General features: G+C 43.2%; 1 protein-coding gene across 1 annotated transcript in view; it reads right to left on the bottom strand.

Annotated features, from left to right (window-relative positions):
- Positions 1-26,317, bottom strand: part of LOC137378425 (fer-1-like protein 4) — a 518,691-nt gene that overhangs the window by 474,812 nt on the left and 17,562 nt on the right. Inside the window, 2 exon segments of the mRNA XM_068048756.1 lie at positions 10,972-11,071; positions 24,420-24,508. Of these exon segments, the coding sequence (XP_067904857.1) occupies positions 10,972-11,071; positions 24,420-24,508 (189 nt within the window).

The raw sequence follows: 26,317 nt of genomic DNA, 5'->3' as shown, positions 1-26,317 counted from the left end.
CAAGTACCTGTCCAGACGCCTCTTAAATGTTGCTACTGTTCCTGCCTCCACCACCTCCTCAGGCAGCTCATTCCAAATACCCACTATTCTTTGTGTGAAAAATTTAACCCTTGGATCCCCTTTAAACCTCCTCCCTCTCACCTTAAATCTATGCCCTCTAGTTTTAGTCACCCCTACCATGGGAAACAGACTCTGGCTATCTACCCTATCTATGCCTCTCATAATTTTATATACCTCTATCATGTCCCCTCTCAGCCTCCTTCGCTCCAGGGAAAACAGACCCAGCCTATCCAATCTCTCTTTATAACTCAAGCCCTCCAAACCAGGCAGCATCCTTGTGAATCTTTTCTGCACCCTCTCCAGCTTAATCACATCTTTCCTGCAGTGCGGCGACCAGAACTGCACACAGTACTCCAAATGCGGCCTAACTAACGTTATGTACAACTGTAACATGACGTCCCAACTCTTGTACTCAATGCCTCGGCCGATGAAGGCAAGCATGCCATATGCCTTCTCCACCACCCTGTCTACTTTCAGGGAACTATGTACTTGCACCCCAAGGTCTCTCTGCTCAAGAACCCCTGCATTCACTGTATATGTCCGGCCCTGGTTTAACATCCCAAAATGCATCACTTCACACTTGTCTGCATTAAATTCCATTTGCCACTCCCTTGCCCGCTTTCCCAGTTGATCTATATCCTGTTGTAACCTTAGACAACCTTCTTCACTGTCCACTATACCACCAGTTTTGGTGTCATCTGCAAACTTACTAATCATGCCCCTTACATTCACATCCAAGTTATTAATATATATGACAAACAACAGAGGGCCCAGCACCAATCTCTGCTGCACACCACTGATCACCGGCCTCTAATCTGAAAAACAACCCTCCACTACCACCCTCTGCCTTCTATCATCAAGCCAATTTTGTATCCAATTTGTTAGCTCACCCTGGCTCCCATGTGTTCGAACCTTCTGGACCAGCCTACCATGTGCGACCTTGTCAAAGGTCTTGCTAAAGTCCATGTAGACAATGTCCATCGCCCTGCCCTCGTCAATCCTCTTGGTCACCTCCTCGAAAAACTCAATCAAATTCGTGAGACATGATTTCCCACGCACAAAGCTATGCTGACTATCCCTCATCAGACCATGCCTTTCCAGATACATCTTATAAGTTCCCCTAGATACCCACAATCTAACAGAGAAACTGAGTGTGCAGTCAGAACTATCAAAGCAATATTAAAGAAAAATTATGATTTTCAAATGGCACTTCACAACTACTGCATTGCTTTGTAGATTAGCACCATCAGAAATGTTGATGGGAAGGAAACTTAGAACACAACTTCCAATCCTACCCCAAAAAGATACTTCCAGGACTACTAGTTCAGGAGTATCAAAGAGTTCAAGACATAGAAAAGTGAATGTATAAATCAATATATGGATAAAGACATTGAGGGGGAGGGGGGGGGCACAGAGGGGAGAGGATATAGTTTAAGGGTCTGAAAGGGTTAATGTTGAGACAGTGTAAGGAATACCTCCCACTGTGATGATGCAAGAAATCACAAAACAGAGACCTGGAGGGAGATGCATTGTGGCTTCAGAGGAGTCGCACAGACTGGTGTGAAGCTGTACATATGTTAGAGTTTATGTTCAAAGTACAGAAGACTCAGTAATCTCTCTAAACTCGACCCCCCTACACTTTCTAGACTCCTCAGAAGTTTCTATATCATACACTCAAAAACAAAAGCCTGCTCTAGAACAAGCCAGGTGGTCATAAATGATCAGCCATGATCATGATGAATGGCGGAGCAGGCTCGAAGAGCTGAATGGCCTACTCCTGCTCCTATTTTCTATGTTTCTATGTTTGTGAGAGTCTCAGGCTGTATATTTGAGTGGATCCTGCTTGATTTATTCTTCCATGCACCCCCATTAAATGACAAATTTAATGGATCCTGCCCGCCACCTCATCACAGACATTCCCTTTTGTTCTTCCTCCCCTCCCTCCGTCCAGTTCTGTTGAAGGGTCACTGACCTGAAATGTTAACTCTGCTTTTCACTCCACAGATGCTGCCTGACCTGCTGAGTATTTCCAGCATTTTTTGTTTTAGTTTCAAATTTCCAGCGTCCGTAGTATTTTGCTTTTGTATTAAACTTTGTGACTCTCTCCATTTATGAGAACCAGTAAAACCTGATCAACAGCTTCAACAAAAACTTGCAACTGCATGTCAGCCTATGCTGTGTTCCAGGAAACATTAACATCCCTGAATGTTGGCCCATGTTGTGTACCAACGAACAGTGCAAAGTGTCTGCCTTAGCCAAAAGATGTTAAAAACACAATGCTTAGAGAAGGAATGTCCCAGAGGATCCTATGTGTACATAGCGAGTTTCTTCAATATCTGTAAGCCTCTATATCAATTCCAAAGCAATTTTTCGTTGAACTGTGTTAAGTATTTTAATTGTGAAAGAATGTGGGAATGAGCAATAAAATCCTAATCAGGTAACTCAGTTCAACTCAATCTTTGTGCTTATTTTTAAATACTGTCAAAGCAACAGTTGTTAAGAAAATGTGCTGACTCATTATTGGCTAACCTTTTTAATTCTTGCGTCAAACAGGTTTTTCATGTATGTGACTGTGCTTGTTTTTCTACCTGTTCTTACATTGTTTCCTTTTACCAAGTCCAGATCCAGGCAAAGGCCCAGGTAGGGCTGAGACCATTGCTTGAGTCTCCTGGTGTTGATGGAAATTCATTGCAAGCCTTGAACAGAGGAGCTCAGCTGGTCAGATACTGCATGAATGAGCTATAACCCAAGCATTTTCCAGGCTCAATCTCCAAATTTAGTTAATCTTAGCTGTTCTTAATGTGCTGGGAGCGAGCAGAAACAGCTCTAGTTCATGTAAAGAGTGTCCATGTGGGCAAGACATGGAACTATATCTGAGCAATGAGCAAGAAGCCAGCAGTGAAGAGGTGAGGAAGAAATAAAAACGGGCAAAAGAAAAATGGAAAGCATTAACAACTATTCACAGAAAATATTAATAACTAACCAAAAATAAATTTTAAAAATGAATTTCTATTTCAACAACACACTTTTAGCTTACATTGTAGAAGTTTGCATAAAACCCATTAATGTTCACCAGCCTCACTGACCAGAATGCATGTGATACAGCACTTGCTCACCAAATAGCCATTCATTGCCTAGAAACAGAACCCTGCCTTTGCACCACACACAACAACTACAAATTACTGAAGAATCTTGCATTCGACTGCGAGTGGTTTTCTGTTGGAGAGAGGATGTCCCAGAGGGATCAAGGACAGAAACTATTTGGCTATAGCTAAGGGACAAAAAAGCTGCAATTACATTGCTCGGTGTAGTCTATAGTCTATAGAAACAGGAGAGGTGAGGTTACCCTGTTGGGAGTCTTTTATAGACCTCCAAATAGTTCCAGAGATGTAGAGGAAAGGATAGCGAAGATGATTCTCGACAGGGGTGAGAGTAACAGGGTAGTTGTTATGGGGGACTTTAACTTTCCAAATATTGACTGGAAATACTATAGTTCGAGTACTTTAGATGGGTCAGTTTTTGTCCAGTGTGTGCAGGAGGGTTTTCTGACACAGTATGTAGACAGGCCAACCAGGGGCGATGCCACATTGGATTTGGTACTGGGTAATGAACCCGGCCAGGTGTTGGATTTAGATGTAGGTGAGCACTTTGGTGATAGTGATCACAATTCGGTTAGGTTTACCTTAGCGATGGGCAGGGACAGGTATATACCGCAGGGCAAGAATTATAGCTGGGGGAAAGGAAATTATGATGCGATTAGGCAAGATTTAGGATGCGTAGGATGGGGAAGGAAACTGCAGGGGATGGGAACAATCGAAATGTGGAGCTTATTCAAGGAGCAGCTACTGCGTGTCCTTGATAAGTATGTACCTGTGAGGCAGGGAGGAAGTTGTCGAGCGAGGGAGCCGTGGTTTACTAAAGAAGTTGAAGCGCTTGTCAAGAGGAAGAAGAAGGCTTATGTTAGGATGAGACGTGAAGGCTCAGTTAGGGCGCTTGAGAGTTACAAGCTAGTCAGGAAGGATCTAAAGGGAGAGCTAAGAAGAGCAAGGAGAGGACACGAGAAGTCATTGGCGGATAGGATCAGGGAAAACCCTAAGGCTTTCTATAGGTATATCAGGAATAAAAGAATGACTAGAGTTAGATTAGGGCCAATCAAGGATAGTAGTGGGAAGTTGTGTGTGGAATCAGTGGAGACAGGGGAAGTGTTAAATGAATATTTTGCATCAGTATTTACAGTAGAGAAAGAAAATGTTGTTGAGGAGAATACTGAGATTCAGGCTACTAGGCTAGATGGGATTGAGGTTCACAAGGAGGAGGTGTTATCAATTTTGGAAAGTGTGAAAATAGATAAGTCCCCTGGGCCAGATGGGATTTATCCTAGGATTCTCTGGGAAGCTAGGGAGGAGATTGCAGAGCCTTTGTCCTTGATCTTTATGTCGTCATTGTCGACAGGAATAGTGCCGGAAGACTGGAGGATAGCAAATGTTGTCCCCTTGTTCAAGAAGGGGAGTAGAGACAGCCCTGGTAATTATAGACCTGTGAGCCTTACTTCGGTTGTGGGTAAAATGTTGGAAAGGGTTATAAGAGACAGGATTTATAATCATCTTGAAAAGAATAAGTTCATTAGAGATAGTCAGCACGGTTTTGTGACGGGTAGGTCGTGCCTCACAAACCTTATTGAGTTTTTCGAGAAGGTGACCAAACAGGTGGATGAGGGTAAAGCAGTGGATGTGGTGTATATGAATTTCAGTAAGGCGTTTGATAAGGTTACCCACGGTAGGCTATTGCAGAAAATACGGAAGTATGGGGTTGAAGGTGATTTAGAGCTTTGGATCAGAAATTGGCTAGCTGAAAGAAGACAGAGGGTGGTGGTTGATGGCAAATGTTCATCCTGGAGTTTAGTTACTAGTGGTGTACCGCAAGGATCTGTTTTGGGGCCACTGCTGTTTGTCATTTTTATAAATGACCTGGAAGAGGGTGTAGAAGGGTGGGTTAGTAAATTTGCAGATGACACTAAGGTCGGTGGAGTTGTGGATAGTGCTGAAGGATGTTGTAGGGTACAGAGGGACATAGATAGGCTGTAGATCTGGGCTGAGAGATGGCAAATGGAGTTTAATGCGGAAAAGTGCGAGGTGATTCACTTTGGAAGGAGTAACAGGAATGCAGAGTACTGGGCTAATGGGAAGATTCTTGGTAGTGTAGATGAACAGAGAGATCTTGGTGTCCAGGTGCATAAATCCCTGAAGGTTGCTACCCAGGTTAATAGGGCTGTTAAGAAGGCATATGGTGTGTTAGCTTTTATTAGTAGGGGGATCGAGTTTCGGAGCCACGAGGTCATGCTGCAGCTGTACAAAACTCTGGTGAGACCGCACCTGGAGTATTGCGTGCAGTTCTGGTCACCGCATTATAGGAAGGATGTGGAAGCTATGGAAAGGGTGCAGAGGAGATTTACTAGGATGTTGCCTGGTATGGAGGGAAGGTCTTACGAGGAAAGGCTGAGGGACTTGAGGTTGTTTTCGTTGGAGAGAAGGAGGAGGAGAGGTGACTTAATAGAGACATATAAGATAATCAGAGGGTTAGATAGGGTGGATAGTGAGCGTCTTTTTCCTCGGATGGTGATGGCAAACACGAGGGGACATAGCTTCAAGTTGAGGGGTGATAGATATAGGACAGATGTCAGAGGTAGTTTCTTTACTCAGAGAGTAGTAAGGGCGTGGAACGCCCTGCCTGCAGCAGTAGTAGATTCGCCAACTTTAAGGGCATTTAAGTGGTCATTGGATAGACATATGGATGAAAATGGAATAGTGTAGGTCAGATGGTTTCACGGGTCAGCGCAACATCGAGGGCCGAAGGGCCTGTACTGCGCTGTAATGTTCTAATTCTAACTAGTGGAAAGGATGTAGAGCAACACATTTGCAAGGAAATTACAGAGAGGTGCAAGAATTATAGTGTGTTTATAATGGGGGACTTTAATTATCCAAATATAGACTGGGATAGCAGGAGAATTTTCTACAGCAGTGTGTTTCAAGTTCAACAAGAAAGAAGGCAATGCTAGACCTGGTACTTGGAAATGAGATGGATCAAATGTCAGTAAGGGAACATTTAGGGACAGTGATCATTATATCTTAAATGTTAGGTTAGCTATGGAAAAGGACAAGGAACAATCAAGAGCAAGAACAATGAACTGGGGGAACGCCAACTTCAATGGGCTAGAATGGATCTGACCCAGATAAACTGGAATCAAATGTTGGCAAGCAAAACAGTAACTGAACAATGGGCTACCTTTAAAGAAGAGATCGTTCAGGCACAGTCAAGGTATATTCCCACAAAGGGGAAAAATAGGGCAAAGAAATCCAGAGTTCCATGGATGACGAAAGAGCTAGAGATTAAGATAAAGAAGAAGAAATATGCTTATGACAGATGTCAGGTGCGTAATACAACCAGGCGGAATATAGACAGGTCAGAGGGGAAGTGGGAAAGCAAATAAGAGAGGATGAAAAGAAACTGGCAGCTAACATAAAAGGGAATCCAAACATCTTCTATAGGAATATAAATAGTAAACAGGTGGTAAAAGGAAGAGTGGAGCCAATTACGGACCAAAAAGGAAATTTACACAGAGAGACAGAGGTATTAATAAGGTATTAAATAAACACTTGGCATCTGTCATTATCAAGTAAAAAGATGCTGCGCAGATCATGGTGAAAGAGGAGGTAATTCAGACACTTGAAGGGTTTAAAATTGATAAGGAGGAGGTATTGGTTAGGCTTGCTGTACTTAAAGTTTATGGGGCACCACGACCAAATGAGATGCCTCCAAGGATACTGACGGAAGTCAAAGTGGAAATTGTGGAGGCGCTGGCCATAATTTTCCAACCTTCCTTAGACTCCGGTGATGCCAGAGGACTGAAGAATTGCAACGTTACACCCTTGTTCAAAAAAGGGTGTAAAAGTAAGTCCAGCAACCACAGGCCAGTCAGTTTAACCTTGGTGGTGACAAAGCTTCTAGAAATGATAAGTCAGGACAAAATTAATAGTCACTTGGGCAAATGTGAGTTAATTCGGGAAAGCCAGCATGGAATTGTGAGGAGTAAATCTGTTTTAACTAACTTGTTGGAGTTTTTTGATGAGGTATCAGAGAAGATGATTGGGTAATGTTGTTTATGTGCTGTACATGAACTTCCAAAAAGCATTTGATAAATTGCCACACATCAGACTCATGAGCAAAGTTATAGTTCTGGAATAAAAGGGACAGTAGCAACATGGATACAAAATTAGCTGAGTGACAGAAAACAGTTGTGATTAATGTTGTTTTTTAGACTGGAGGAAGGTTTGTAGTGGAGTTCCTCAAAGGTTGGTGTTAGGATCATTGCTGTTCCTGATATATATTAATGACCTAGACCTTGGTGTACAGGGCAGAATTTCAAAATTTGAGAATGATACGAAACTTGGAAACATTGTGAACTATGAGGAGGATAGTGCAACACTTCAAAAGGACATAGACAAGTTGGTGGAATGGGAGGACAAGTAGCGGATGAAATTTAATGCAGAGAAGTGTGATGTGATTCATTTTGGTAGGAAGAACAGGGAGAAACAATACAAAATAAAGGTTGCAATTCTAAAGGGGGTGCAGGAGAAGAGAAACCTGGGTGTATACGTGCATAAGTCATTGAAGGTGGCAGGGCACGGCTTTATTAATAGGGGCATAGAGTACAAGAGCAAGAAAGTTATGTTGAACTTGTATAGAACAATGGTGTGGCCTCAGTTGGAGTACTGTGTCTAGTTCTGGACACCACATTTTAGCAAAGATATGAAGTGATTGGAGAGAATGCAGAAAAGATTCATGAGAATGGCTCCAGGAAGTTCAGTTACGTGGATAGATTGGAGAAGCTGGGACTGTTTTCTTTGGAGAAGGGAACGCTGAGAGGAGATTTGATAGAGGTATTAGGAACATAGAAACATAGGACCAGGAGTAGGCCATTCAGCCAATTGAGCCTGCTCTGCTATTCAATTAGATCAGGTATGATCATCTACTTCAACACCACTTTCCCGCGCTATCCCCATATCCCTTGATGTCATTAGTATCCAGAAACCTATCGATTTCTGTCTTGAACATGCTCAATGATTGAGCTCCCACAGCCCACCTGGGATAGAGAATTCCAAAGATTCACCACCCTTTGAGTGAAGAAATTCCTCCTCTTTCCTTTATTAGCTGAGGTATAGAATACAAGAGCAGGGAGGTTATGCTGGAACCGCGTGATATCAAGAAACGACTGAAGGCACTGGATACTGCAAAGGCTATGGGTCCTGACAATATTCCGGCAATAGTACTGAGGACCTGTGCTCCAGAACTTGCCACACCCCTATCCAAACTGTTCCAGTACAGCTACAACACTGGCATCTACCCTGCAATGTGGAAAATTGCCCAGGTATGTCCTGTGCACAAAACGCAGGGAAAGTCCAACCCAGCCAATTACCGCCCCATCAGTCTACTCTCAACCATCTCCAACAAGAGAGAATCTAATCATCTCCCCTTGACGCTCAATGGCATTATCATCGCTGAATCCCCCATTATCAACATCCTAGGGGCTACCATTGACCAGAAACTGAACTGCAGTAGTCATATAAGTACAATGGCTACAAGAACAGGTCAGAGGCTCGGAATCCTGCAGCGAGTAACTCACCTCCTGACTCCCCAATGCCTATCCACCATCTACAAGGCACAAGTCAGGAGTGTGATGGAATACTCTCCACTTCCCTGGATGGGTGCAGCTCCAACAACACTCAAGAAGCTCGACACCATCCAGAACAAAGCAGCCCGCTTGATTGGCACACCATGCACAAACATTCACTCCCTCCACCACCGATGCACAGTGACAGCAGTGTGTACCATCCACAAGATGCACTGCAGCAACGCACCAAGGCTCCTTACACAGCACCTTCCAAACCCATCACCTCTACCACCTCAAAGGACAAAAGCAGCAGACGCATGGGACCATCACCACCTGCAAGTTCCCGTCCAAGTCACACACCATCCTGACTTGGAACTATATCGCCGTTCCTTCACTGTCGCTGGATCAAAATCCTGGAACTCCCTTCCTAACAGCACTGTGGGTCTACCTACCCCACATGGACTGCAGCGGTTCAAGAAGGCAGCTCACCACCACCTTCTCAAGGGCAATTAGGGATGGGCAATAAATGCTGGCCTAGCCAGTGACGCCCACATCCCATGAATGAATAAAAAAAAAACTGTATAACTCATTTGTTAGACCACAACTTGAGTACTGTGTGCAGTTCTGGTCACCTCATTACAGAAAGGATGTAATTGCACTCGAGAGGGTACAGAGGAGATCTACGAGGATGTTGCCAGGACTGGAAAATGCAGCTATGAGGAAAGATTGGATCGGCTGGGGTTGTTCTCTTTGCAACAGAGAAGGCTGAGGGGAGATCTGATTGAAATATACAAAACTTTGAGGGGTCTGGATAGAGTTGAGGTGAAGGGTCTATTCACCTTAGCAGAGAGGTCAGTGACGAGGGGGCACAGATTTAAAATGATTGGTAGACAAACTAGAGGGGAGATGAGGAAAAAAAATTTCACCCAGAGGCTGGTGATGGCCTGGAACTCACTGCCTAAAAGGGTTGTTGAGGCAGAGACCCTCAACTCATTCAAAAGGAGTCAGGATATGCACCTCAAGTGTCGTAAGCTGCAGGGCTACGGACCAAATGCAGGAAGGTGGGATTAGAAGAGGTGGATCGTTTTTTAGCCAGTACAGACACCATGGGCCAAATGGCCTCTTTCTGTGCCTTAAACTTTCTATGATTCTATGATTCAACTCAGCCTTAAATGGTCTGCCCCTTATTCTGAGACTATGTTCCCTGGTTCCAGACTCACCTGCCAGGGGAAATATCCTATCTCCATCCACCCTGTCACGCCATGTAAGAATTTTGTAAGTTTCAATGCGATCACCTCTCATTCTTCAAAACTCTAGAGAATACAGGCCCAGTTTCCTCAATCTCTCCTCATAAGACATTCCCACCATCCCAGGGATTAATCTGGTGAACCTTTGTTGCACTCCCTCTGGCAAGTATATCCTTCCTTGGATAAGGAGACCAAAACTGTACACAATACTCCAGGTATTCAAAACCATGAGGGGTCAGGAAGGGTAGATAGGGAAAAACTGTTCCCATTGATGGAGGGATCAAGAACAAGAGGGCACAGATTTAATATAATTGTCAAAAGAAGCAATGGCAACATGAGGAAAAACTTTTTCACGCAGCGAGTGGTTAAGGTCTGAATGCACTGCTTGAGAGTGTGATGAAGGCAGGTTCAATTGAAGCATTCAAAAGGGAATTGAATTATTATCTGGAAAGGAAGAGTGTGCATGGCTAAGGGGAGAAGGCCAGGGTGTGGCACTAGGTAAATTGCTCTTTCGACGAGCCGGTGCAGACACGATGGAACGAATGGCTTCCTTCTATGCTGTAACAATTCTGTGAAGAGCTTAGTAATTCTAACATCACATTTTCCCATCAGGAATTATGACTTTATGGCTTTCCTGGCACTAAGTGAGGATGTGCACAGGGTTATAATCGAGCTGACAAACTCAGACCACTCCAAATTAACCTCTGCTGGGTTTGCTGATGGGGGCTATAATATGCCTCAGTGCCTAAACCTTGGGGTGGGAGGGGGAAAATTAGAGAGTATTTCCCCCTCCTGCTCACTTCGCAACTGTCCCTAACCACAGGAGCATCGAGTATGCGTGTGGATGTTTGGATGAGCTTCCCGCCACCAGGTCTCATTCTCTGGCTCTCTATTATCAATAGGAACAAATTAAATAAAAAATCATTTTAATGCATTCTCTTGTTCATTTCCTTAATTTCTGATCATCCACATAAACAGACAGACAGTTGTACTTACATCCGTCAGAGAATTCTTCTTGTCAACCAGAGCTTCCCTTAGAACTAATCGACCGGCTTTAGCCACCTGCTGAAGACTGATCTGTAAGTGACCCAACAGCCTATGAAAGGGAATAATTGTATGAATTAATATGCCCTTTAAACTTTGTTCATAGCATCCCCTTCAGCTTTTGAACACATACTTTGATGGTTTCATCATCAATTGTCCACAAAGGTGTGCTTTCCAGCAGCTCACTGCAAATCATTTTGGAGGATGTGATAAGACCATAAACATTGATTTGTTTACATATGGAAACCTTTCCCATGGAGCAGGAATCCTTGTGTCTTTCTTCCCTGTTCTCTTCGCCAGAGCCTTGCGGAGCCCTAGTACTGCCCAGTTCTTCCCTACACAGTGCAGCCTGACACAATCCAGCCCTACCAAGTCCTGCCCTGCCCAGTCCTGCCCAGTCCCACTCTGCTTAGTCCAGCCCTGCCCTGCCCAATCCCAGCCCTGCCTTGACTTGTCCTGCCCAGTCCCTCCCCTGCCCAGCCCTGTCCAGTCCAGCACAGTCCAACCTTATCGTTCAGCCCTGCCCAGTCCAGCCCTGCCAGACCAGTCCTGCCCAGACCAGTCCTGCCCAGACCAGCCCACCCAGTACCAGTGTGGCAGGAACAAAGAACAAAGAACAGTACAGCACAGGAACAAGCCATTCAGCCCTCCAAGCCTGCGCCAATCTTGATGCCTGCCTAAACTAAAACCTTCTGCACTTCCGGGGACCGTATCCCTCTATTCCTATCCTATTCATGTAAGGGAAAGGAGGGACGATTGGAGGGAAGCAAAACTGGTAACAGGATGTAGAAAAGTAGTAAGCAACATTAGAAGACACACGAAGCAAAGGCAAGCATCACATAGGATCAGAATGCTGAATAATGTGAAAAAGCCAAAGTTGAGAGCACTCTATCTGCATTCGCAACAAGGTAGATGATTTGAAGGCACAAATAGAGGTAAATGGGTATGATTTAATTGCCATTACAGAGACGTGGTTACAGGGTGACCAGGACTGGGAACTGAATATTCAAGGATATTCATCATTTAGGAAGGATAGGCAAAAAGGAAAAGGAGGTGGGGTAGTGCTCTTAATAAGGAGCGAGATCAGTACATTAGCGAGAGAGGATCTTAGATCAAAGGAGCAAGATATAGAATCAATTTGGGTGGAGCTAAGAAACAGCAAGGGGTAGTAAACATTGGTGAGAGTTGTTTATAGGCCACCAAACTGTAGTATAATGTTGGGCATGGTATAAATCAGGAAATAAGAGGTGCATATAATTTGGATAATACCATAATAATGGGCAACTTCAATTTACACACAGACTGCATAAACCTAATCAGCACTAATGCTGTGAAGGATGAATTCCTGGAATGTGTACGAGATGAGTGTCTGGAGCAGTACATTGAAGAACCAACTAGGGATCGGGCTATTTTAGATTTAGTATTATATAATGAGAAAGGGCTAATTAATAACCTTGCTGTAAAGGATCCTTTGGAAAATAGTGACCATAATATGATAGAATTTTAGATTAAGTTTGAAAGAGATATAGTTCATTCTGAAACTAGGGCAAAGGAAACTATGAAAGTATGAGGGGCAAGTTGGTTATGGTAGATTTGGAAAATATACTAAAAGATTTGACAGTAGACAGGCAATGGCCAGTATTTAAAGAAGTATTACATGGTCTACAACAAATATACATTCCTCTAAGATTTAAAAAACCCAACAGGAAAGATGAATTAACCGTGTCTAACAAAGGAAGTTAAAGATTGCATTAGATCAAAGGAAGTGGCTTATAAGGTTGCCAGTAAAAGTGGAAAGCCTGAGGATTGGGAGCAATATAGAATCCAGCAAAGGATGACCAAGAAACTGATAAAGAAAGGGAAAAGAGAATACGAATGCAAGCTAGTGAGAAACATAAAGGCGGACTGTAAAAGTTTCTTTAGGTATGTGAAAAAGAAACAAGGACAAATGTGGGTCCACGACAGGCAGAGACAGGAGAATTAATAATGGAGGATAAGGAAATGGCGGAGAAATTAAACAATTTTTTGTATCTGTCTTCAAGAAGGAAGATACAGAAAATCTCCCAGAAATACTAGGGAACAAAAGGACTTGTGAAAATGAGGAACTGAAAGAAATTAGTATTGTCATGCAGGCCCCCACCTGCCAAGAATGAGACACATTAATTTAATGACATGGTCATTAAATTTCAAATTGTTGCTGGGGAGAAGAGAAGGCTTGTGACAAAGGGTTGCCAGGCCCCTGGCTGGAAAGACATTTTTGCATATTGACAGACAGTGTTGGAACAAAGGAGCTATCCCCTGCTCCAGTTCACAAACAGACCTGGTCAAACCAGTTAGTCACATGACTAACCTGCTTGGCAGTCTGGGTTTTTTTTTCCTGAATTGTAGAGTTTGGGCAGAAAGCTGTTTGCTCCTGGATTGAAAAGACCTCTCCTGGCTGGCTCGCCACAGCCTCTCCTATCTGCTCCCATCTCTTTCTCACGGAATTCCAAAAACAGACTGAAGACACATGAACCCCAAGAGAGAAAAGTCTCCTACAGTGAACAAGGTTTAAGAAGAATACTGGGCCCCAATGAAAAGCAAGACCTACCTACAATCAAGGACTCTGCAGTGAGCTCGAAGAACTGTAACAATAACTCTTCTAATATTGCCTCAAACCTTTCCACTTTAATTTTTCTTCTGCTCTTTTCTGTCTCTATTTGCATGTGTGTATAGCGTATGCATGCTAGCATGGGCGGGTTGTGTGTCCGTAAGCGCCAACTGAATTAGAGTTTAAGTTTAATTAAATTTCACCTTTCTTCTTTAAATCTAAGAAAGCATGTTTCTGCTCGTTTCTTTGCTTATAATTGGAAAGTAGTGAACAAGGATTCACCAAGGGGGAGCTCAAAACATGGTGTGTTTCGAATTAAGTCCTGTTGCAGTAAGACCAGGTGAAGGCTGAAAGGGAATCCTAGGCCTCTCTCTCATCTGATCGTAACAGTATTAATAAAAAGGTAGTACTTGAAAAATTAACTGGATTTAAGGTTGATAAATCCCTCGACCAAATGAGCTACATCCCAGAGAATCACAGAATCGTTACAGTGCAGAAGGAGGCCATTCAGCCCACTGTGTCTGCACAGCTCTCTGAAAGAGCAATTCCTTCAGTTCCATTCACCCACCTTCTCCCCATAACCCTGCACATTCTTCCTTTTCCTCTAACAGTCTAATTCCCTTCTGAATGCTTCAATTGAACCTGCCTCCACCACATTCTCAGGCAGCGCATTCCAGACCTTAACCACTCACTGTGTGAAAACGTTTTTCCTCATGTCACTTTTGCTTCTCTTACCAAATACTTTAAATCTGTGCCCTCTCGTTCTCAATCCTTTCACGGGTGGGAACAGTTTCTCTCTATCTACTCTGTCCAGACCCCTCATGATTTTGAATACCTCTATCAAATCACCTCTCAGCCTTCTCTTCTCCAAGGAAAACAGTCCTAACTTCTCCAATCTATCATAACGGAAATTCCTCATCCTTGGAACCATTCTTGTGACTCTTTCCTGTACTCTCTCCAATGCCCTCAGGTCTTTCCTCAAGTGCAGTGCCCAGAACTGGATGCAATACTCCAGCTGAGGCCAAACTAGTGTCTTATACAAGTTCAACATAACTTGCTCTTGTACTCTATGCCCCTACTAATAAAGTCCAGGATACTGTATACTTTATTAACTGCTCTCTCAACCTGTCCTGCCACCTTCAATGATTTATGCACATATACACCCAGGTCCCTCTGCTCCTGCACCCCCCCTTTAGAATTGTACCCTTTATTTTATATTGTTTCTCCATGTTCTTCCTACCAAAATTAATTACTTCACATTTCTCTGCATTGAACTTCATCTGCCACCTGTCTGCACATTCCACCAACTTGTCTATGTCCTTTTGAAATTCTACAATATCCTCCTCACAGTTCACAATGCTTCCAATTTTCATATAATCTGCAAACTTTGAAATTGTGTCCTGTACACCAAGGTCTAGGTCATTAATATATATCAGGCAAGACAAGGGTCCCAACACTGACCCCTGGGGAACTCCACTCCAAACCTTCCTCCAGCCTGAAAAACATCCATTAACCACTACTCTTTGTTTCCTGTCACTCAGTCAGTTTCATATTCATATTGCTGTCGTCCCTTTTATTCCATGAGCTACAAGTTTGCTCACAAGTCTCTGTGTGACACTGTATCAAATATCTTTTGAAAGTCCATGTACACCACATCAACAGCATTGCCCTCATCGACCCTCTCTGTTACCTCCTCAAAAAGCATGAGCAAGTTAGTTAAACATGATTTTCACTTAAGAAATCCATGCTGGCTTTCCTCAATTAACTTGCAATTGTTCATGTGACTATTTATTTTGTCACAAATTTTTTTTTTGAGAAGTTTTCCCACCACTGAAGTTAAACTGATTGGCCTGTAGTTGTTGGTCTTATCTTCACACCTTTTTTGAACAAGGGTGTAATGTTTGCATTTCTCCAGTTGTCTGGCACCACCCCTGAGTCTAAGGAAGACTGAAAAATAATGGCCAGTGCCTCTGCGATTTCCACCCTCACTTCCCTCAGTATCCTTGTATGCATCTCATCTGGCCCTGGTGTTTTATCCACTTTAAGTACAAACTGCCTATATAATACTTACTCTTTATCTAGTGTCTGACTTATCTCCTCTTTCAACAAGCTGTGGGAGCAACAGGGTGGTGGTGATAGGAGATTTTAATTTTCCCAACATTGACTGGGATTCACTTAGTGTTAGAGGTCCAGATGGAGCAGAATTTGTAAGGAGCATCCAGGAGGGTTTTCTAGAGCAGGATGTAAATAGTCCAACTCGGGAAGGGGCCATACTGGACCTGGTGTTGGGGAATGAGCCCGGCCAGGTGGTTGAAGTTTCAGTAGGGGACTACTTTGGGAATAGTGATCACAATTCCGTAAGCTTTAAAATACTCATGGACAAAGACGAGAGTGGTCCCAAAGGAAGAGTGCTAAATTGGGGGAAGGCCAACTATACCAAAATTCGGCAGGAGCTGGGGAATGTAGATTGGGAGCAGCTGTTTGAAGGTAAATCCACATGTGATATGTGGGAGGCTTTTAAAGAGAGGTTGATTAGCGTGCAGGAGAGACATGTTCCTGTGAAAATGAGGGATAGAAATGGCAAGATTAGGGAACCATGGATGAAATTGTGAGACGAGCGAAGAGGAAAAAGGAAGCATACATAAGGTCTAGGCGGCTGATGAAAGACGAAGCTTTGAAAGAATATCGGGAATGTAGGACCAATCTGAAACGAGGAATTAAGAGGGCTAAAAGGGGTCATGAAATATCTTTAGCAAACAGGGTTAAAGAAAATCCCAAAGCCTTTTATTCATATATAAGGAGCAAGAGGGTAACTAGAGAAAGGATTGGCTCACTAAAGGACAAAGGAGGAATGTTATGCTTGGACTCAGAGAAAATGGGTGAGATTCTAAACGAGTACTTTGCATCGGTATTCACCGAGGAGAGGGACATGACGGATGTTGAGGTTAGGAACAGATGTTTGATTACACTAGGTCAAGTCGGCATAAGGAGGGAGGAAGTGTTGGGTATTCTAAAGGGCATTAAGGTGGACAAGTCCCCAGGTCCGGATGGGATCTATCCCAGGTTAGTGAGGGAAGCGAGAGAGGAAATAGCTGAGGCCTTAACAGATATCTTTGCAGCATCCTTAAACACGGGTGAGGTCCCGGAGGACTGGAGAATTGCTAATGTTGTCCCCTTGTTTAAGAAGGGTAGCAGGGATAATCCAGGTAATTATAGACCGGTGAGCCTGACGTCAGTGGTAGGGAAGCTGCTGGAGAAGATACTGAGGGATAGGATCTATTCCCATTTGGAAGAAAATGGGCTTATCAGTGATAGGCAACATGGTTTTGTGCAGGGAAGGTCATGTCTTACCAACTGAATAGAATTCTTTGAGGAAGTGACAAAGTTGATTGATGAGGGAAGGGCTGTCGATGTCATATACATGGACTTCAGTAAGGCGTTTGATAAGGTTCCCCATGGCAGGCTGATGGAGAAAGTGAAGGCGCATGGGGTCCAAGGTGTACTAGCTAGATGGATAAAGAACTGGCTGGGCAACAGGAGACAGAGAGTAGCAGTAGAAGGGAGTTTCTCAAAATGGAGACGTGTGACCAGTGGTGTTCCACAGGGATCCGTGCTGGGACCACTGTTGTTTGTGATATACATTAATGATTTGGAGGAAGGTATAGGTGGACTGATTAGCAAGTTTGCAGACGACACTAAGATTGGTGGAGTAGCAGATAGTGAAGGGGACTGTCAGAGAATACAGCAGAATATAGATAGATTGGAGAGTTGGGCAGAGAAATGGCAGATGGAGTTCAATCAGGGCAAATGCGAGGTGATGCATTTTGGAAGATCCAATTCAAGAGTGAACTATACAGTAAATGGAAAAGTCCCGGGGAAAATTGATGTACAGAGAGATTTGGGTGTTCAGGTCCACTGTTCCCTGAAGGTGGCAACGCAGGTAAATAGAGTGGTCAAGAAGGCATACGGCATGCTTTCCTTCATCGGACGGGGTATTGAGTACAAGAGTTGGCAGGTCATGTTACAGTTGTATAGGACTTTGGTTCGGCCACATTTGGAATACTGCGTCCAGTTCTGGTCGCCACATTACCAAAAGGATGTGGATGCTTTGGAGAGGGTGCAGAGGAGGTTCACCAGGATGTTGCCTGGTATGGAGGGCGCTAGCTATGAAGAGAGGTTGAGTAGATTAGGATTATTTTCATTAGAAAGACGGAGGTTGAGGGGGGACCTGATTGAGGTGTACAAAATCATGAGAGGTATAGACAGGGTGGATAGCAAGAGGCTTTTTCCCAGAGTGGGGGATTCAATTACTGGAGGACACGAGTTCAAAGTGAAAGGGGAAAAGTTTAGGGGGGATATGCGTGGAAAGCTCTTTACGCAGAGGGTGGTGGGTGCCTGGAACGCGTTGCCAGCGGAGGTGGTAGATGCGGGCACGATGGCGTCTTTTAAGATGTATCTAGACAGATACATGAATGGGCAGGAAGAAAAGAGATACAGAACCTTAGAAAATAGGCGACATGTTTAGAGAGAGGATCTGGATCGGCGCAGGCTTGGAGGGCCGAAGGGCCTGTTCCTGTGCTGTAATTATCTTTGTTCTTTGTTCTTTGTAATGTCCCTGGGATGTACAGCTTGTGTTCTGTACAACTTGTGTTCCGTAGAACTGACTGTCGTTAACTCTTTGTTGTCTGGCTTTAATGTTGAAAGCATGGGTCTATTAAGTAGTTTGGAACTGAATGGGTGAGAAAAGTGATTGTTGAGTGTATTAATTTCAATTTAAGATTGTGCACCCAGTAATAGGATATAAAATTGAATTATATTTTAAGTTAAAGTTTTATTTTTATTTTAAAAGTTGGTTTCGCAACTGTGAAAAGGCAATGAACAATTTTCTAAGAGATAAGCTTCAGCCTTGAAGGTCTGAAGATGTCTGGCAAAAATCCAATTCGAAGTTTAAAACACTGCTTTAATTGGAAACTCTGCTATCGCTTTATTTTGCAGTCTAAACTTGAAGACATGTTTTACTGACTGTGTTTAAGTAGCAAATGTCAGGAATAGGATAAACAAAGGAGATATAGGAAAGAAATCCTGTTTAAAGTTTGTGTAAGGAGTTGGTGTTAAATCTTTTGTGTTAAGAATGTTAAATAACTTTTCCTTTAGTTTTTGGTGTTATTACAGGCATTTGAAAAGGCGCCTGAAGAAAAAACAAGAAAAATGACGTAATTTACATATCTTTTTAAAAAAGCACGTGCTATTCTGTTCTGTGTGTAGTTAATAAGTATTATAAGTTAATAAGTCAGAGTTAAGTTTATATTAAGGTTAATTGACCTGTTAAGTTGAAGAACTGGAAATTTCATTTGTGGCCACAATGAACTTTCAAGTTTATTATGTCATGTTTTGGAGGAGTCTTCAGTTCTGGATACAAGACTCGTTCATATAACATTGGCAGTTTTGATTTTTAAATATTTATTGCAGTGAATTGGAATTTGGAAGCATCTTTGTTATAAAAAAAATCCTGGCATTAGAAACCTCTTAGAAAAGATGCTAAAAATTTGAAAACAATTGCAGTTTGATCTAAAATGCTGTCTTTCCTGATGGAGATGCTTTCCTTTGAAGTTGATAAGTTACTCATGATTTTGTTGTTTTCAAACCCTAAGGATACCAAAAGAATTGAAAAAAGTTTAAAATGGAGTAGTTCTTTTCGATCAGAAAAAAAAGGTTACGTAAAGTGACACAGCTGAGAACAGATATAAGTGGACAAATTAACCCACTGGGCTCAGGGGCAGAGCCACAATGGATTCTTTGTGGTTTTTTTTAAGCAGGTGACGGTAGGTTCCAAGGCCATATGAGAACTGATGCCACAGCAAGAGATCCAGCAGCTTTGAGAATTTAAGAATTTAATTGCAGACATCAAATGCCACAGCATCTTTATCAATGAGACAAAGTGCTTGAGAAGGAGAGATAGTTGCAAGCACTTCTGTCTTTAATGTACAAAAAATACAACCAAGTCTGGGCATAAGAAATTGGAATCAATTAACAAAATTTAATTGATATGAGTGGTTATTTAAAGCACTCAAAGTGAAATTTATCTGATATTTAAGAGGACAATCAAAGTTTTAGAAAATAAAAAACAAAACAGTCTAAGTGGTTTACTGTGTTGGATATTAGCAATGGGTTCTGGTCCATACCACTGGCACAAGAGTGTCAATATAAATTTGCGTTTACGTTCCAGGGACAACAGTTCACCTGGACGTGTCTCACCCGGGGATTTTATAATAATCCATCGATATTCCACCTTCCTCCAGAAGGTCAGAGTGAAAGTTAAACTCAAAAAGGCACAGATAATGAAGGAAAAGGTTTCTTACTTGGGAATAGTAATAACACAGGGAAAGCATGAGACAGAGCAAAAGTGAGTGCAGACAATCCTCGAACTCCCCCTAGCGCAAGATATTAAAGCTCTAAGATAAAAAGGACAGTTCCTATTCCAGGTTGTGACATTAAACAGACAAGAAGCACCAACCCCCACGGTTACCCCCACATCTGAATTACCGATGAGTAAGGTTACGACCCACAGCCACAAGTGACTGGTCTCCCTTGCCCTACCTTAACTGCAGGACCAGAAAATGGACTTGTGATAATAAAAACTAATAAAATTGTATATGATAATATAAAGCTTGAGTTGGTACCGGTAATATTGAATAGCTCAGATCGGAGGCAAATTGATGCGGGACATGTACCACTTTGGATCAATGACACCCAGTTGGAATACTTAGCTAGTCACACAAATGATAAAATTACCAGGTGCCAACTCAGAAAACATAAGGTATGGAAAGGTCAGGAATGTGTAAATACAGGATCTATGAGTATTGGAGTAGTGTTGGGAATACCTGTAATTCTGAGAGATAAGTTAGGGATGCAATTATACAAAGTAGAAAATATAGGGGTGATAAGGGGAAAAGATTACATAAAATACTATGATATATTACCCTATGTTATGGAAATGTTGTGGAAATTGGAAAAGAGGTAATTGGAACAACATTTTCCATTGTCTGAGTGTAGTCTGGAAAACCAGGTGGTCATATGTCCTCATCCTATATATAAAATGGCAGAATCAAAATGTGGATTTAATGCCACTGTAAATTGCACCATGGAGATTAGGAAAGCATTGTCAGGGCTAACCCATGTGGGCCTATATGGGAAAGGGGAGATATTGCTTAGCCACCACAGCGAAGGAGTACCAGTATGGACATAAACGGACTTGTCCGGTGAGCAACAGTACATTTTGGTTCAACCCACAAATACCAACCCAAGTAGGGAAGATGGAGTTGGTACAGATACATAAACAAAAGACAGAAACGATAACTGTGACAGAAAGTATTAAGGAGGATTTGACAAATTACCTCCGGGACTATGAATGTACTATTCAGCCATTGCCCACACGCTTGGGTAAAGAGAGACAGCAGCTAGAAGTCATTGCTGTAGTGTACTACAATCTGGAACAACAGTCGAAGATGCTACAAGATGAGATTGACGAGATAAATGGATTCTACCTGGTGGGAGGACTTATGGAACTGGGGGGCAGACGTGCAGATACACCCCTGGTTTAGAATTATCTCCCATGTCCTGATGGTGGTTTTGGGTATCATGGTGTTATATGTGACCTACTTAATTAGGCAATGCAAGAGGATGTATGAATACAGGTTGGACAGCTACCCGAAAAGCAATCAGTGTTAGAACTTGCTTTATAAAAGGAGAGACAATTAGTTATGCCATAAAAGGGTAATTGTATAACCTTTTCATATATACTTAAAATGAGTTAAAGAATGATCAATGTACTTTAAGAATGAAATTGTATTATGTTTGTACAATCGATTATGTAAATGAAATTGTAATTGTACATGTGTACTACCTTTTATGTTTTTGCTCATTAAGTGCTGTTGTAAACAAGTAACTGAAGCCCCTGCAAAACTTATGCCTTTACAGAGCTCCCGCAGGCCCCTCTTGTGGCACAAGCAGGCAATGTATTGAGTGCGACCCCTCCAGGTGTTGAAGGCTGTTTCTAGACAAATAGAGACCATCAAAGGCACCTAGGTGGGATCAAGGGAATGATTCTTAAAAGTGTTCTGAAGAATCAAAGGGGGGACTGTGGGAACAGAATTTTCGAGAACAGAACTCATGTAATCCAACAGTGATCTATGGACAAGTACACCAAGGTCCCTCTGACCCTCTGTACTTCCTAGGGTCCTACCATCCATTGTATATTCCCTTGCCTCGATAGTCCTCCCAAAATGCATCACCTCACACTTCTCAGGATTAAATTCCATTTGCCACTGCTCTGCCCATCTTACCAGCCCATCTATATCATCCTGTAATCTAAGGCTTTCCTCCTCACTATTTACAACACACCAATTTTCGTGTCATCTGCGAACTTACTGCTAATACCTCCTATATTCACGTCTAAATCATCGACGTACACTACAAACAGCAAGGGTCCCAGCACTGATCCTTGTGGTACACCACAGGTCACAGGTTTCCACTCGCAAAAACAACCCTTGACCATCACCCTCTGCCTCTGGCCACTAAGCCAATTTTGGATCCAATTTGCCAAATTGCCCTGAATCCCATAGGCTCTTACCTTCTTAACCAATCTCCCATGCGGGACCTTATCAAAAGCCTTATTGAAATCCATGTAGACTACGTAAACTACTTTACCCTCATCTACCCATCTTGTCACCTCCTTGAAAAATTCAATCAAGTTTGTTAGACACGATTTCCCCGTGACAAAGCCATGCTGATTATCCTTGATTAATCCCTGCCTCTCCAAGTGGAGATTAATCCTGTCCCTCAGAATTTTTTCCAATAATTTCCCTACTACTGATGTTAGACTCACTGGCCTATAATTATCAGGTTTATCCTTGCTACCCTTCAATAATGGTACCACATTCGCTGTCCTCCAGTCCTCTGGCACGTCTCCTGTGGCCAGAGAGGATTTGAAAATTTGTGTCAGAGGCCCTGCTATCTCCTCCCTTGCCTCACATAGCAGCCTAGGATACATCTCATCTGGGCCCGGGGATTTATCCACTTTTAAGCCTGCTAATACAGTGAATACTTCCTCCTTTTCAATGTTAATTTGTTCAAGTATATCACAATCCCCCTCTGATCTCTACACCTACATCGCCCCTCTCCATAGTGAACTCAGATGAAAAGTAATCATTTAAAACCTCACCTACATCCTCCGGCTGCACACACAGACTGCCACCTAATAACTTACTATTCCGCACTCTCATGCTATCTATCTCCTCCAGTATTCTGTGCACCTTGGTATTCCTCTAATACTTGCTCCTGGTTCCCACACCCCTGAAAAGTTACCAGCTTTGCTTCCCTCCAATCTGAGCTTCCTCTCAGGTTCCCATCCCCCTGACAATTTAGTTTAAACCCTCCCCAACAGCGCTAGTAAATCTCCCTGCGAGGATATTCATCCCAGTCCTGTTAAAATGCAACTTGTCCATCTTGTACAGGTCCCACTTGCCCCAGAAACGGTCCCAATTTCTCAGAAATCTGATGCCCTCCATCCTACACCAGTTTTCCAGCCACATGCTCAATCGTGCAATTCTCCTATTCCTATGCTCACTCGCATGTGGGATTGGGAGTAATCCTGAGATTACTGCTTTTGAGGTCCTGCTTCTTAATTTCCTTCCTAGCTCCCTAAAGTCTGCTTTCAGGACCTCATCCCCCTTCTTACCTATGTCATTGGTACCAATGTGGACCAAGACCACTGGCTGTTCACCCTTCCCCAGAAAAATGTCTTGCAGCTGCTCCGTGACATCCTCGGCCCTAGCACCAGCGAGGCAACACACCATCCAGGAGTCACGTTTACTGTCACAGAAACGCCTGTCTGTTCTCCTCACTAACGAATCCTCTATCACTACTGCTCTTCCACTCTTCTTCCTCCCCTCCTGTGCAGCTGAGCCACCTGTGGTGCCACAAACTTGGCTCTGGCTGCACTCCCCTGAGGAACCATTACCCTCACCAGTATCCAAAATGTAAAACCGATTAGCAATTTCAGGGACTCCTGCACTACCTGCCTGATTCTCTTAAACGTCCTGGCTGTTACCCATTCCCTATCTGTCTGCATGCTCCTAACCTGCGGTGTGACCACCTCCCTAAACGTGCTATCCACGTAGTCCTCTGCCTCGTGGATGCACAACAGTGACTCCAGCTGCTGCTCGAGTTCCAAAACCTGGAGCTCAAGCTTCTGCAGCTGGTGACGTTTCCTGCAGATATGTTTGCCTAGGACACATGGTGCATCCATGACTTCCCACATGCCACAGACTGCACATTCCACTCAGCAGAGCTACCCTGCCATACCTTAACTTTTCAGACTATTTATTATAAGTCAGATTGCTTACCAGGTACTCACCAACCAGCTCTTTCAACTGCACTGAAGCAAGAACCAAAGACTGGAGGGTTAAAAAAGTTGAAAAAAAAGTAGAAAAATGGAACACCTCCTCCCCCTTCACCAAACTCCCCACTCACCAAACTCAAATCTCCACACGCAGCACCTCCTACACCCCCCCAACCCGACAGGGACACCCCTCCCTGTGCCCCCACAAACGGACTGATGCGATTTCCCCTATCCCGCCCATACCCCCACCCCATGACTGCAGCATCCCACCCTAGCCAAACACACCAAAATCCAGGTGCTAAACTCAGACCCACAGCCTTCCAACTCCTGAGTGTTACCGGCTGAGTCAAACTGATTTCCCTCCATTTACTGAGGGCCTTGTTTGAGGGAGCTCTGACACCCGACACTCACCTGTGACTGAAGAGTTTGCTGTGATTATAAACTTTGATTTCCAGCATCTCTTCAATAATGTCCCTTCCATAATGAGGCCAGCGGAATTCCTGCAACACACAGTCTGTTATGTTTAACTCAAACAATCCTAAATTCACACTGCAAAATATTAAAGCTAAATGGAACTAATCACTAAAAATAAAAGTTTGGAAGTTTTATTTTTTATTCACTACTTCAGCAGATTCAATGTGAAATCAAGGCTGCCATTTTGGGTTTCCCTTGTGTTGGGTAATGACAGACCACATGCTTAAAACTGCCTGCAAGGCACAGAAGTCAAAGATATTTTTACACTTCTGCTTAACTTCATCCAGTTCCGGGGCTGTTCTGCAGCACCATCCCGTTTTGCATTCGGGTGGGGTAGTGACCTCCATAAGTGCTCTGGGCTTTGGTTATCATGCTGAGTTCTACAAGGTCCTAATACTCACTCTCCTCCCACTGAAACTCTGCATGCTGGATTCCCCAGACGCTGTCACACTGATATGTGAAAGGATATAAATATGTATACATACAAAAATCCCTGACCAATGCTCAGCATCCAGACCTGGATCCCTCCTCAATGCTGACTATACCCAGAGACTGCTCCATTCGGATTAAGGAGGCTTGACATAGGGAAGTGTCTCAGGGGATATAGCAGTTGCTCAGTTTGGTGACCAATGTAATCCCAAAACAGGAGGGGGAGTCAGACACTATTATTGAGCAGCTCAGACCCAATTGCTTGGGTACAACATAAACCAAAGCTGAGACTCGAAGTTACTCAGACCCTCACAGCAGACCATTAAACAGCCAAAGCATTGCATCACCACTAAACTCTCTATGCCTCCCTAAAGATGCCAAGCATGTGTTTGTGTGTGTATGTGTTTGTGTATGTTACTGTGTGTGCGTGTTTGTGTATGTTACTGTGTGTGCGTGTCCCTGTGTCTGTGTGTCTGTGTATGTTACTGTGTGTGTGTGTTTCTGTGTCTGTGTGTTTGTGTATGTTACTGTGTGTGCGTGTCCCTGTGTCTGTGTGTCTGTGTATGTTACTGTGTGTGTGTGTTTCTGTGTCTGTGTGTTTGTGTATGTTACTGTGTGGGTGTGTTTGTGTATGTTATTGTGTGTGTGTGTTTCTGTCTGTGTGTTTGTGTATGTTATTGTGTGTGTGTGTTTCTGTGTCTGTGTGTTTGTGTATGTTACTGTGTGGGTGTGTTTGTGTATGTTATTGTGTGTGTGTGTTTCTGTCTGAGTATTTGTGTATGTTATTGTGTGTGTGTGTTTCTGTGTCTGTGTGTTTGTGTATGTTACTGTGTGGGTGTGTTTGTGCATGTTATTGTGCGTGTGTGTTTCTGTCTGTGTGTTTGTGTATGTTACTGTGTGTGCGTGTCCCTGTGTCTGTGTGTCTGTGTATGTTACTGTGTGTGTGTGTTTCTGTGTCTGTGTGTTTGTGTATGTTACTGTGTGGGTGTGTTTGTGTATGTTATTGTGTGTGTGTGTTTCTGTCTGTGTGTTTGTGTATGTTATTGTGTGTCTGTTTGTGTATGTTATTGTGTGTGTGTGTTTCTCTGCATGTGTATATTTGTGTTTGTGTGTATGATTGTGTCTGTGTTTCGTGTGTTTCTGTGTGTGTATGTTTCTATATGTGTGCGTACGATTGTGTATGTTTCTGTGTGTGTGTGTGTGTGTGTTTCTGTGTGTGCGTGTGTTTTTTTTATTCGTTCATCTGATGTGGGCATTGCTGGCCAGGCCAGCATTTGTTGCCGATCCTTAATTACCCTTGAGAAGGTGGTGGTGAGCTGCCTTCGTGAACAGCTGCAGTCCACTTGGGGTAGGTTCACCAAAAGTACCGTTAGGAAGGGAGTTCCAGGATTTTGACCCAGTGACAG

Source organism: Heterodontus francisci, chromosome 16, assembly GCF_036365525.1.
Source record: "Heterodontus francisci isolate sHetFra1 chromosome 16, sHetFra1.hap1, whole genome shotgun sequence".
NCBI lineage: Eukaryota > Metazoa > Chordata > Chondrichthyes > Heterodontiformes > Heterodontidae > Heterodontus > Heterodontus francisci.
Note: the sequence above shows the minus strand (reverse complement) of the source record. Positions and strands in the feature narration are given on the sequence as shown.